The sequence below is a fragment of the Prionailurus bengalensis genome, chromosome A3 (genome assembly GCF_016509475.1).
Source record: "Prionailurus bengalensis isolate Pbe53 chromosome A3, Fcat_Pben_1.1_paternal_pri, whole genome shotgun sequence".
In the NCBI taxonomy this organism is placed as follows: Eukaryota; Metazoa; Chordata; class Mammalia; order Carnivora; family Felidae; genus Prionailurus; species Prionailurus bengalensis.
This window is the reverse complement of record NC_057354.1, coordinates 28,698,294-28,712,552: the sequence shown is the minus strand read 5'-3', so window position 1 is coordinate 28,712,552 and position 14,259 is coordinate 28,698,294. Positions and strand designations below refer to the sequence as shown.

The 14,259-nt window shown below is 42.5% G+C and overlaps 1 protein-coding gene across 1 annotated transcript; it reads left to right on the top strand.

The window, feature by feature from the left end:
* Window positions 1-3,043: 3,043 nt before the first annotated feature.
* On the top strand, window positions 3,044-9,494 carry LOC122496465 (signal-regulatory protein beta-1-like). Its single transcript, XM_043602720.1, has 3 exons — window positions 3,044-3,161; window positions 7,759-8,085; window positions 8,201-9,494. Exons 1-3 carry the CDS (start codon window positions 3,110-3,112, stop codon window positions 8,305-8,307), a joined length of 486 nt encoding a protein of 161 aa, XP_043458655.1. The 5' UTR covers window positions 3,044-3,109; the 3' UTR covers window positions 8,308-9,494.
* Window positions 9,495-14,259: the final 4,765 nt, after the last annotated feature.

Genomic DNA, 14,259 nt, shown 5'->3' with positions numbered 1-14,259 from the left:
GCAGCATTCCCATGAAGGCCGCCATGGCTTCATGAACCCCTCTCACATTCAGTTTGAACTTGACCTCTAACCTCATCTTTTCTCCTTTCTCCTGTGCACTTTCAGCTTTGTGCCCATTCCCTTTTGCCATTTCTTCACTTTTGTACAATGTCACGCAGGTTTATCGCGGGAAACCAGGAGACTACATAACCACCTGCTTTGCTATTGTGGCAAACACACATCCCAACCCAATGATCACGGCACCCTGATCTCAGACTTCCAGCCTCCTTAACAGTGGGAAAGAAGTTCCTGTTGTTCAAGGCATCTAGTTTACAGTGTTTTCTTCTAGTAGCCCAAGTCAAGTAAAATCTAGAAAAATTATGGACTTTGCTTAATAATAATGTACCAATATTGGTTCATTAAGTTATAACAGATATACCAGATTACTGTAAGACATTAATAAGAGGGGAAACTCTGTGCAGCTGTATATTGAAACTCTGAAGGATTGTTCCAAGTTTTTTCTAAATGTAAAACTGTTTCACAAAATTGAGTCCAATAAAAAAAACTTTAACATCTTGTCCTCAGCTCTCTATCTTCCTTTTGCACCCTGCTGGGGGACACTGCAAGGAAATGAGTGGTGGGGGGGTTTTGTGTTTATATCCAGGTTTTATCTCCCGTCAGGTCTGAGGTTTCTTCTCCTCCTTCCTCTGTCCTCTGCCACAGCTCACTCCAGAGCCAGGCACTCAGAGATCCCAGAAGGAGCTACTTCTCAGTCCCCCATGATATTCATCCTAAACTTTTCCAAGTGGTAAAGCCCAGTTCGTCCAGGTGTGCTCAGAGACCTCTAGGCCCCTGGATGAGTGGGGTAGTTGTAAGGACCTCAATGGGGTGGGGGGGAAGGGGGGTTAATCCATGTGCTGACGTCAAGGAACAGAGTTCGAAGGGGCTCTGCAGAGCAAGGTGGATGCTGTGATGCACCAGGTCTCGGGAGGTGGCCCTGGGCTGTGACCCTCTCTGAGATGGCCTCAGCTGAGGACAGCCACCTTGCCCCAGGTCATGCCCGGTAACCTGCCACATCCAGGGGCTCTTCAACATGGGGATATAGAGGCCCAGCCCGCTCACCCCAGCTCAGGACAACTCTGAAATCACATCCTAGCACCAGATCACATAGGAGATCGGCTGAATCTTCATTGGGACCTCACGGCAGCTCAACTTCTTTTACACATTCCTACTCCCTTCTCCTCCCTTCCACATGTTTGGTCCTGAAAGTACTCCCTGAAAAGACCCGCCTGTTAATATTCATCTTAATAACCGTTTCCCGTGTGGTCATTGGTACCAGTAAAGGTGGGAAGCCTTTTGACTCTAGGGGCCAAGCCAGTCATGGAAGGATGGACCACATATCATATACCATACACTATAAGCCATAGTCCATATACCATATACCTCATGCCATATACAATATACCATTGTATATTGGACATGGCAATGATTTGTGCTTTAAAGGATGTATATTACCAATGTAATATATGTATATTGGTGTAATATACACCATTACCATTTACAAAATACCAAGCACTCTGACTTTACAAGAGCAATGAGAAACCACAAAACTCTTTATGCAGGAAAGGGGTATAATCAGATCTGTGTCGTAGAAGACCACCTTGGATGAAGGAGAAGGCAGAGCTGACACTGGGCAAAACAAGATGGGGGTGGCCATTTAGGAAGTAATAGTTTTCATTCGGGCAAGAGATGATCGTGATGGAGAAACAGATTCCACAGGTGTTTAGGAGGTAAAACCAGCAGGGCCTCGAGCAGGCAGACAAGAGTGGACAAGTGAGGGTGTAGAACATGGGTCCCTTCTTGGTTTGACCAAATGGGTAGAGGATGTGCCACATACTGAACATGGTGGGAGGGGAGAAGAGAATGTCTGAGAGCAGACTATGAACTCAGTTTGGAATGTCTGAGCCATACAAATGAAAATTTCAAAGTCAAAGGATATATAGCTCAATCACCAAGAAGTGGATTCAGGATTGGGAGCTTGACTGCATCTGGCTGCAAAGCCAGTGCTCTTGACCATCAAGGCACTAAAAATCCCAGTCTCTGAAGAGTTTAGAGTCTGATGGAAGGTGTGAAGTCTCCTGGGTGGGGGGAAGGGAGAGATGCTGGCGACTGGGGGAAAGATTCTGTCCAACTCTCAGCAGGGGGCATGGATAGCTTCACAGCATGGAATTCGTCCTTCCAGAAAAATGTGATACAATGGTGACATCACTGGTGGAGGGGAGTCTTGGCATCTCCTATAGGCAGTTTGGGCCTGCCTGGCATTCGCCTCTTCCTCCACCACCCCTCCTGGCCTTAACATCCTGTATATCCCTAAGAGGAGGCAGGGCTCAAAGGAAGCAGTAGCAAAATAGCCCTAGCCGTCAGTGCATGACTATGGGCTCATGGACATTAAAGGGTCACCAGCTGAGTGTGGACTTAGAAGAGCCTCCAAACACAACCTTGGTGCTTGGGTATAGCTCATTCCAGAGGTGAGAGAGACGGAGGCCAGCATGCTGGTTCCTTTCTCTTTCTGAGAGCATTTCTTGAATCCCTCCACTCCCTTCCTTCCAAGCTGGCCTAGGACCCAGCACAGACAGCAAAGGCAGTCCTCACCTTCTTGAGTGTGTTTCTAGTTATGTTGCTTTCCCTCTTGGAGAGTGTTCCCTGAGCCCCACCTTCTTGCAGTCTCCTCCATCCTTTAAAGCACAAATCATTGCCATGTCCAAAACTCTAACCTCTTCCCCACACCATGTCTCTGAGGCCTCTAAAACTGGCAGGGCTGTGGGTTGGCGAGAACCTCAGATGGGACAAGGCTCGGAATGAGCGCAAGCCTGGGGTGTCATGGTCTTAACTCTGGAAACCCCACACATTTCCAGTAGCAATTGTTCAGCTTGTAACCACCTTGTCTGCTCAACAAAGAAAAGGTGTTACAGTCCCATGGTCTTTCCTCTCATCACAATCCCCTTCCTCTGACATCATAGAAGCAGGGAGTGTCTTCTCTTCTCGAAGCACAGAGTCCCAGGTCTCTCCAGGACAACACTCAGACAGAGAAGGCTCCAAGGTCCACCATGATGTCTGTCCCTTCTTCCCTATGCTGCCCTTCTCTGCCATCCCTGCTGCTGACTCTGCTGCAGGATTCACAGGTGAGTGGGGTCTCAGGTATGTTTGGTGGGGGTTCTTCCATGCCTCTTTACTGTTCTCCTTACCTGTTTCCCTAGAATTTCTTGGGGGAGGGTTTTCTCTTTCCCAGCCAGAAATTACAGAACTAAATTGGAATGGTCCTTAGCTCACGAAATCTCCCAGTGGTCACGTCTGTTCCAGACCTTTTTGTTCAGATAATGGACACACCTCCCATGGTTACAGGGCTCAACACAGCACACCTGAGAGCTCTCATCCCTTAACCCCTAGGATACAATACCAAGAGTGAACCATATTGGAAGTGTAAAACCTGAGTTTTACACTTATTACCACTACACAGACACCACCTCTCAATGGACAAAAACATGTTGGAAAACATGAAATTATGAAGCAAGGAAAGGATCCACAAATGCTTCATCTAAGAGAATCACTGTTACAAGATGGCAGAGGTCTGTGTGCTCAGGGAACGTTAGCTGGAAGTGGTCACTGGGTCTCACTAGGTAAGTGACGGGAGCTGAACCCTGCAGGTTCCGCAACACTGAGTAGTTCTGCCTTTGCTTGCTAAGCAAGCATGTGAAGTCTCTTCCCTAAGGCCATTGATCTATCTGGGCAGAGGACTTGAGTTCTGATAGAGCAGATGGCTGCAGGGGGTTAGATCAGATGAAAGAGGAAACCAAGACCATTATCTTAGTAGAAGGAAGGAGAAATAAAGTTTGGATGTTTTAGGAATGAGTAACATATCTGAGACACTCAGGCCCAGTTAGCAAACTTTTAAAAATGAATTAAGACCGGGGCGCCTGGGTGGCGCAGTCGGTTAAGCGTCCGACTTCAGCCAGGTCACGATCTCGCGGTCTGTGAGTTCGAGCCCCGCGTCAGGCTCTGGGCTGATGGCTCAGAGCCTGGAGCCTGTTTCCGATTCTGTGTCTGCCTCTCTCTCTGCCCCTCCCCCGTTCATGCTCTGTCTCTCTCTGTCCCAAAAATAAATAAACGTTGAAAAAAAAAATTAAAAAAAAAAAATAAATAAAAAAAAAAAATAAAAAAATAAATGAATTAAGACCAATTTTATACAGTCGTCTCCAGAAAACAGAAAAGGAAACATTTCTGTACTCATTTGATGAGGCCATTATTATTTCAATAGCAAAACCTCATAGACTGTACATAAAGAAAACTACCAACCAATATCTCTCATGAATCTAAATGCAAGAATTCTCAACCGAGTGTCGGCAAACAGAATTTCACAAAGTGTAAAGCTATGTATATGTGACTAAGTAGGATTTATCTTGGGCATACAAAGCTGTTCCAACATTTGAAAATCAATCATTCTAACCCATCACAACAACAGGCTGAAGAAGAAAAATTGCATGATGATAACAATTGATGCAAAGTATTTGACAAATCCAACACCCATTAGTGATGAAAACTCTCAGCAAACTAGAAATAGGAGGGAATTTCCTCAACTTGATTTAAAACATCTGCAAAAAACCCTACAGCTCTCAGAAGTTCCTAGGTGGCTCAGTTGGTTAAATTTTACACTCTTGATCTCAGATCTGGTCTTGACCTCAGGGTTGTGAGTTCAAGACTGAACTGGGCTCTGTGCTGGGGATGAAGCCAACATTAAAAACAAAACAAAACAAAACAAAACAAAACAAAACACCTCACTCTAAGCAACCAAAAAAGAACTAAATAAGACACATGCCATGTTCATGGATAGAAAGACCCATATTGTTAGAATGCAAGTTCTTCACGATTTCATCTATGAATTAACTGTAATCCAGATAAAAATACCAGAAAACTATCTTATGAGTATTGACAAACGGATTCTAAAGTTTATATGGAGGCATTAAAGATCCGGAATAGCCACACAATGCTAGAGAAGAGCAAAGTCAGAAGACTGACACCACTTGATTACAAGACTTACTAGAAATCTCCAGTTATTGAAACACTGCATTGGTGAGATAATAGTCACACAGATCCATGTAATAGAATGGAAAGCCCAGAAATAACACCCACATAAATACAGCAAAATGATCATTGGGAAAGGAGCAAAAGTAGCCTTTTCGACAGATGTTGCTGGGACAGTTGGACATCTGGACGTCCATATGCAAAAAAACTGAATCTAGACACAGATGTAACAGCCTTTATAAATATAATGGAAAATACAAAATTATAAAATACTTAGAAGCTATCATAGAAGAAAATCTAGATGATCTTTGATATGGAAATGACTTTTACTTATAAATAGATACCATATTTTAAAGCAGTTTTAGGCTCACACCAGAATGGAGCAGAAGGTACAGCTGATTTCTCATACTGCTCCCTGACCCCACACATCACAGCCTCTCCTATTACCAATATCCTTCACCAGAGTGGTACATATATTACAAACAATGAACCTGTACTGATATTTCATTAACGTCCAAAGTCCATAGTTTTCAATACGGTTCACTCTTGGTATTGTATAGTCTATAGGTTTGGACTAATGTATAGCGATATCCTCCTTTACATATTATACAGAGTATACAGTATTATATCTTGATGCCCTAGAAATCCTCTGTGTTCTATTTCTCTCTTCCCACCCTAACCCCTGACAATCACCGATGTATTTACTGTGTCCATAGTTTTGCCTTTTCCAAAATGTCATATACTTGGAATCACGTAGTGTGCAGGCTTTTCCTTTCAATTAATAATGAGCATTTAAGGTTCTTCCATACCTTTTCAGAGCTTGACAGCTCCTTTCTTCTAGCACTGTATAAGATCCCACTGTCTGAATGTACCACAATTTCCTTATCTATTCAACTACTAAAGGTCATCCTGGCTGCTTTCAAGCTTGGCAATTATAAATAAAGTTGCTACAAACTGTATTAAGGACAGTCTGTTCCAGGCCTCTTTCCTAGCCTCTCATAGCCTCAGATGGTCCTCAGACTTGTACATGCCATTCTCCCTGTGACTCACACCAACTTCCCTCTGTGCACGATAGAGCTGTGTCTGAAATCCTGGTTCACACGAACTATGAAATAGTATGTGTTTTCTTAGATCATTAAGCTTGTGGTCATTTGTTATTCGGCAAGTTCCCTTGTTTATTATAGTGTCTACCATGCTGCAGCCCATCCTCATATTATGATGCAGAAGAAAGGTACCCACCCCGTTCTGTACACTGGTCCTCTTCCCCTCATCCTGTATGGCAACCCAATTTGTAATTGTCATCCTTCGGTGCCAGTACATGTTGCTAAAAGAGTATGTAATGAGACCCCACCTTGACCTAGAACCAGTCCCTCAGAACATCTTGGACCAAGACAAAGAACATGAGAAACACTGCAAAGTTTCTTTCTAGGAAATTCAGGTAAAGAGTTCCAGATGAACCAGGCTGAAAAGTTCATTGTCAGTCAGAGCTGGAGACATCGTTACACTGGCCTGCAACGTGTCTGCTCACTCCCCAGCAGGGCCTGTCTTGTGGTCCAGGGAGAACGGGCCTACAGTTTCAATGGAAGGCACTTCCCCTAGTAAACCAAGTGGAAACACAGAGGTCAACCAAACAAACTATTCCATCTGCATCAGTGATTGTTGCCCAAGAATATGGGCACCTATTACTGTGTGAAGTTGATAAGAGAGCTTCCTGATGTGGGGTATGCATCTAGTTCAGGCATCTATGTGTCTGTGAATGGTGAGTACAGTCTGACAACCTCCATCCCTTTGGTTTGTAAAACTACATTTTTCAAAATCTGAAACATGTGCCAAATCATCAAAACACACCAGATACTGTGCCCCTTCATCCACAAACAACCCTGTAGGCTGGGATTCTATACATGGCTCTTCTGTCAGTCTGGGCCCTGTGCCCACTCTTGAATGAAGCCATGTGACAGACCATGCCCTTTGTGATGACCCAACTACCAACATGAACACAGGGCCAGAAAAACTCCTAACTCAAAAGATATTCAAGTAGGTTAAATGCAACTACATGTGTGCACGGAATGATCCAAAAAGTTGTTAAACTGAGCCTACAAGTCTGTCTGGCCTTTCTGAGGTTTAGGGACAAACCTGAACTCAAGAATATGCATTGTATCTATTTTGGCCCACTTCCTGACTCCAAACGTAAGCCATAGACACTCCATATAATCCTCTGGATTTGGATGGAATCTCACCATGGGGAACCTCTCCAAATCCTAGTTCCTTCCTATGTAAAATCTCAGTATCTTGGAGTCACAAAGATGTAGAGTCTGTGAATCTTAAAATGTTAGAATTATCAAGTCATGGAGTGAAGTCAACTGACTTGTAGGTTCTTAAATGGCATTTAATGTTCATCTTTGCATCTTTCATGGCCAAAGCGGAAAAAAAGAGAGAGAGAGAGAGCAAGTTTTGGAGGCTTTCATCAAGCCCATTCATTCTTTCATCCATGCATTCCTCCATCCGACCATGCATCAAGCATGCATTCACTCAAAGCACACTCTCATTCAGCCATGCATTTACCTATGCAGGAATCTGTTCACAAGTACCTGGATCCTCCTCTGGGGCAGACCCTGGGCAGATGACCCATCGTCAAGGAATTCCCAGGCTCCCACAGTAGCCTTCCTGTAGTAATTGTCTGCTTTCTCTGGGCTGTGTCAGTTCCCCCTACAGTGACAGTGTCCCAGTCTTCACCCTCCTCGGACTTGGTGGCTGTCACCTACCGCGTGCAGAGATTCTATCCACGGAGTGTGCATCTCACCTGGACGGAAAACTGCCATATGATCAAGGGAGCTGAGCAACTCACATCCAAGCAGAATAGCGATGGGATCTACACCCTGGAAAGCTTGCATTTGGTGAACGTGTCAGGGCCAGGGTCTGAACAGGTGCTCACCTGTAAGGTGCAGCACGAGGCCCAACCTCCCATCCAGGCCAGCCTCATACTGTCTGTGGAAGCACACGGCACATACAAGCCCATCGGAAGCTCAGGTAAGCCCACCTCCACTGCTCTGAGCAACTAGGTCACCTTTGTCTCCTGAGTGGAGTGAGGTATTTAAACTCACAGTGCCCCCTTTGCTGTCTCCTTCTGCCCATTGGTACTTAGGTCCCGAGATGCCTGCCCTCATCTTTGTGGCATTCCTTCTGGGCTTCAAGGTGCTGCTGGCGATGAGTTTCATAGTCACCTACATCTGCAGGTGGCGGAGCCGGTAACAGGTGAGTTGGGGGCAGGTCTTAGTACATAAGGAGAGAGGTCATGGTCACCATCATGGGCTGGCAAGAGGAGTCCAGGGTAAGGCCACTGTTTCACACTGTGCCTCCCAGGGAGATCCAGGCTCAAGAAAAGGCTGGAAACACTTGTTTTCTCCAAAGGTCTGTTGGAAATCTCAGAGGCTTCCAGCTCTCACCCATCCAGCAGTGCCCTGGGTTGGAGGATTTTAAAAGAAGTCCCTTGGAATCCTGGGTGAGGGTCTGAGGTGGGGAGTTGGGATTAAAGTCAAAGTTTTGAGCCCCAAACTCCAAAGAGTGTCCCCATATACTATTATATAGGTCAGTTTTCATGGGACTGATTTTTGGAATGAATAAAGAAAGTATTGCTAAAATCTACTAATGGAGCCCATCGAGGGACTGGGAGGCTCTAGCTACTGGCAAAGATGAATGTGGGTGGGGTGGAGTTCAGAACCTCAGACAGAGGAGGTGGAGTGTAAGAGCAGGCATCTCATTTCTGATGTGCACCATGAATGTAGGCCCATAGAAGGCCTGCCTCATAGAAGGTGCTCAATAAGTATTTGGGGAATTCATACAAGAATGAATAAATGAATGAATGAATGAATATTTCCCTACAGCTCCTGCATGAACTGTAATACATTGCCTCCTGTCCTGTGCAAGAGGCTCACATAGGGGAGAACCTGCCCCCCATCCCCCGCCTTCCATCCTGGATATGCCCCCTTCCCCACACCCTCCTGATGGTCCTTCTCTCTGAGCAGAGTCCTGATGTTCCGCTCTCTTCAGAGCAAAGTCAAGGATGGACCCTGGTCTCAAGGACCCAGAGACCCTGATGCACTGAGCTTCACACTGGCCCTGCCTCTGCCCCAAAGACAATCAAGAGGGTCAAGAAAAGAAGGTTCCCATTCTGTCTGTGATCAGGAACAGCCTTTCAATTTCAGAGCACATTTTACTTTTCTTTTTTGAATGTGAATTCCAATATAGTTAACATACAGTGTTATTATAGTTTCAGGTGTACAAAAATAGTATTCAGCAATTCTATACATTACTCAGTGTTCAAAATGTAAGTGTACTCCTAATCCCCTTGGTCTGCTTAACCCATCTCCCCACTTCCCCACTTACCTCCCCTCTGGTAACTATCAGTTTGTTCTCTATAGCTACGAGCCTGTTTTTTAGTTTGATTCTTTCTTTTTTTTTTACCTTTTTTTTTTTTTGTCTATGCTTCTTTGATTCCACATATGACTGAAAGAAAGCATGTGGTGTTTGTCTTTCTCTGACTGACATTTTAGTGATAGACTCCCTAACTCTAGCCATGCTGTTGCATATGGCAAGATTTCACTCTTTTTAACGGCTGAATAATATTCCATTGTATATATTGACCACCTTTTCTTTATTCGCTCATCTGTTGATGGACATTTGCTCTGCTTCCAATAATTTGGACAAGCACATTTTACTTTTATGCAGCGCTTTCTGCGAGGATGATGTGATTTTAACACCTATATGTTTTGAAATCACTACATGGAATAAGCATATTTTGGTTCTGAAATTTATAAGAAATATGCAAGAAATCCTTGGTCCTACTACGTTATCTTTGCAAAAATTAACATTTCGCTGTTATGGCCTTCTGTTGCTTTTAAAAACACTTACCTGAATTTGGTGTTTATCATTCTCAAATTTACTTTTATAATTTTACAACATGTTATAAATCCTTAAGCGATATACAATGTAACTTTGCATATTTAAAATTCTATAAAGATGCTCTTGTACTATATACAGCACTCTGGAACTTTTCTTTTTTATGCTCAACACCGTGTGTGAGGTTTCTTCAAGAAGCTCCATTTTAGTAATTTTCCATGGCTCTATGGTTACGTATTACAGTAATATGCTGCAACTTATGGATTCTTCTCAGGATTGTATCAAAGCTCTATCTGCTGTTTGGGCAATACAGCTTTGCAACAAGTGATTTTTTTCCTTCTATTTCCTTGGGCACACAATGGGAGAGTGCCTCTAGTTCCTCTGTTGTAGTCCACACAGCAGTAGTATTCTTATCATTTGCAAGCTTTAGTAATACAAAGTAAAAGCTTTTAATTTTTGGTGAAGTTGTGCTCTTTCCATTTATACCTTTTATCCAACTTTACTTTTCTGAGCAAAATGTGTGTGTGTCTGTGTGTGTTATGAATGAATGGTATGGATCTCATATGTTTTCTCTTTTTAGGATAAATGATAGAGAACTTAATCAGCACAGCCATTTTGCCACATAACAAACACTCCATAAAGGTGTGATTCTTTTTATGAGGTATTATTGCCATTGGGCTACATGTCTATCTCTACATGTCCCTGAATTATCAACAATAGCCAAGCTATGGAGAGAGCCCAAATGTCCACCAACTGGTGAGTGCATAAAGAAGATGTGGTATAAGCTTTCAACAAGTACAAAAAGATCGAGGTCATACCATGTATATTTCCAGAATACAATGCTTTGAAACTTGTAATCAAGTTCAAGAAAAAAATTGGAAAGACCACAAATACATGGAGGTTACACAACATCCTATTAAAGAATGAATGGGTTAACCAAGAAATTAAAGAGGAAGTTGAAAAGTACAAGGAAACCAAAGAAAATGAAAACAAGACAGGTCAAGACCTTTGGGACGTAGCAGAGGTGGTCATAAGAGGAAAGCATATTGCAATCCAGGCCATCCTAAAGAAAAAAGAAATGTCTCAAATACACAACCTAACCTTACACTCAAAAGAGCTGGAAAAAGAACAGCAAATAACATCCAAAAACAGCAGAAAAGGGAAATAATAAAGATTAGAGCAGAAATCAATGATACCAAATTTTTTTTTTTAATGGTAGAACAGATCAACACAATGAGAAGTCGGTTCTTTGAAACAATTAACTAAACTGATAAACTCCTAGCCAGACTTATCAAGAAGGAATAGGAAAGGACCCCAATAAATAAAATCATGAATGAAAGGGGAGATCACCGCCAACACCACACAAATATAATTATAATAAAATATTATGAGCAATTATATGTCAACAAATTGGGTGATCTGAAAGAAATGGATAAATTCCTAGTAACATGTAAAATGACCACAACTGAAACAGGAAGAAATAGAAAATTTGAACACACCCATAACCAGTAAAGAAATTGAATCAGTAATCAAAAACCTTTCAACAAACAAGAGAACTGGGACAGATGGTTTCCCACAGGAATTCTACCAGACATTTAAAAAATATTTAATATCTATTCTTCTCTAACTGTTGCAAAAAAATAGAAATGGAAGAACTTCCACTCATTCTATGAGGCCAGCATTACCTTGTTTCCACAACCAGACAAAGACCCCACTAAAAAGGAGAATTACATCCAATGTTTCTGATGAAGATGGATGCAAAAATTCTCAACAAGATACCAGCAAATTAAATCCAACAATACATCAAAGAATTATTCCCCTGATCAAGTGGGAATTATTCCTGAAATGCAGGGCTGGTTTAATATCTGCAAATCAATCAACATGGTACACCACATTAATAAAAGAAAGGATAAGAACCACATGATCCTCTCAATAGATGCAGAAAAAGCATTTGACAAAATACAGCATCCTTTCCTGATTAAAAAAAAAAAAAAAACCTCTGGAAAGTAGAGATAGAAGGAACATAACTCAACATCAATACAGCCATATATGAAAGACCTATAGCTAATATCATCCCCAGCTGGGAAAACCTGAGAGCTTTCCCCCTAAGGTCAGGAACACGACAGGGATGTCCACTCTCACCACTGTGGTCAACACAATACTGGAAGTCCTAGCCTCACCAATCCGACAACAAAAAGAAATAAAAGGCAGATAAACTGGCAAGGAAGAAGTCAAACTTTCACTCTTCACATATGCCATCATAATCTACATGGAAAACCAAAGACACACCACCCAAAATTTGCTAGAACTTATACATAAATTCAGCAAAGTCACAGGATATAAACTCAACATACAGAAATCAGTTGCATTTCTTTTTTTTTTTTCAATGTTTATTTATTTTTGGGACAGAGAGAGACAGAGCATGAACGGGGGAGGGGCAGAGAGAGGGAGACACAGAATCGGAAACAGGCTCCAGGCTCTGAGCCATCAGCCCAGAGCCTGACGCGGGGCTCGAACTCACGGACCGTGAGATCGTGACCTGGCTGAAGTCGGACGCTTAACCGACTGCGCCACCCAGGCGCCCCAGAAATCAGTTGCATTTCTATACACCAACAATGAAGCAGCAGAAAGAGAAATCAAGGAATCAATCCCATTTACAATTGCATCAAAAATCATAAGATACAGGGGCGCCTGGGTGGCGCAGTCGGTTAAGCGTCCGACTTCAGCCAGGTCACGATCTCGCAGTCCGTGAGTTCGAGCCCCGCATCAGGCTCTGGGCTGATGGCTCGGAGCCTGGAGCCTGTTTCCGATTCTGTGTCTCCCTCTCTCTCTGCCCCTCCCCCATTCATGCTCTGTCTCTCTCTGTCCCAAAGATAAATAAACGTTGAAAAAAAAATTTTAAAAAAAATCATAAGATACCTAGGAAAAAGCTAACCAAAGAGGTAAAGGATCTATATGCTGAAAATTATAGAATACTTATGAAAGAAATTCAAGAAGACATAAAGAAATGGAAAAACATTCCATTCTCATGGATTGGAAAAACAAATATTGTTAAAATGACTATACTCCTCAAAGCAGTCTACACATCCAATATAGTCCCTATCAAATAACACTAGCATTCTTCTCAGAGCTAGACCAAACAATTCTAAAATCTGTATGGAACCAGAAAAGACCCCAAATAGACAAAGTAGTGTTGAAAAAGAAAACCAAAGCTGGAGGCAACACAATTCCAGACTTCAAGGTATCACGATGTTGTAATCATCAAGACAGTATGGTACTGGCCCAAAACAGACACATAGATCAATGGAACAGAACAGAAAACCCAGAAATGGACCCACGAATATATAGTCAACTAATCTTTGACAGAGCAGAAAAGAATACTCAGTGGAAAAAAGACAGTCTCTTCAGCAAGTGGTGCTGGGAAAACTGGACAGCAACATGCAGAAGAATGAACCTGGACCACTTTCTTACACCATGCACAAAAATAAAGTCAAAATGGATGAAAGACCTAAATGTAAGACAGAAAACCAACAAACTCCTGTAGGAGAAAACACGCAGCAGTCTCTTTGGCCTTGGCCACAGCAACTTCTTACTTGACATGTCTCTGGGGGCAAAGAAAACAAAAGCAAAAATGAACTATTGGGACCTTGTTAAGATAAAATGCTTCTGCACAGCAAAAAAAAAAAAAAAAAAAAGTCAACCAAACTAAAAGGCAGCTGATGCGATAGGAATAGATATTTGCAAGTGACATATCAGATAAAGGGTTAGTATTCAAAATCTATAAAGAACTCACCAAACTCCACACCCAAAAAACAAATAATCCAGTGAAGAAATGGGAAGAAATATGAATAGACACTTTTCCAAAGAAGACATCCAGATGACTAACAGACACATGAAAAGATGCTCAACATCACTCATCATCAGGGAAATACCAATCAAACCACAGTGAGACACCATCTCACATCTGTCAGAATGGCTAAAATTAACCAGTCAGGAAAAAACAGGTGTTGGCGAGGATGCAGAGAAAGAGGATCTCTGTTGTTTGCATTGTTGGTGGGAATGCAAGCTGGTGCAGCCACTCCAGAAAACAGTATGAAGTTTCCTCCAAAGGTTAAAAATAGAACTACCCTGCGACCCAGAAATTGCACTACTAGGTATTTATCCAAAGGATATAAAAATGCTGATTTGAAGGGGCACATGCACCCCATTGTCTATAGCAGTGCTATCAATAATAGCCAAATTATGGAAATAACCCAAATGTCCATCAACTTACGCATGGATAAAGAAGATGTGGCATATATATAC

Excerpts from the sequence above, each read along its gene's own strand:
- LOC122496465 (XM_043602720.1), top strand. The coding sequence starts at position 3,110 with ATGCTGCCCTTCTCTGCCATCCCTGCTGCTGACTCTGCTGCAGGATTC. Across the intron at positions 3,162-7,758 it reads CTCTGCTGCAGGATTCACAG|TTCCCCCTACAGTGACAGTG; the intron begins GTGAGTGGGGTC and ends GGGCTGTGTCAG. Across the intron at positions 8,086-8,200 it reads CAAGCCCATCGGAAGCTCAG|GTCCCGAGATGCCTGCCCTC; the intron begins GTAAGCCCACCT and ends ATTGGTACTTAG.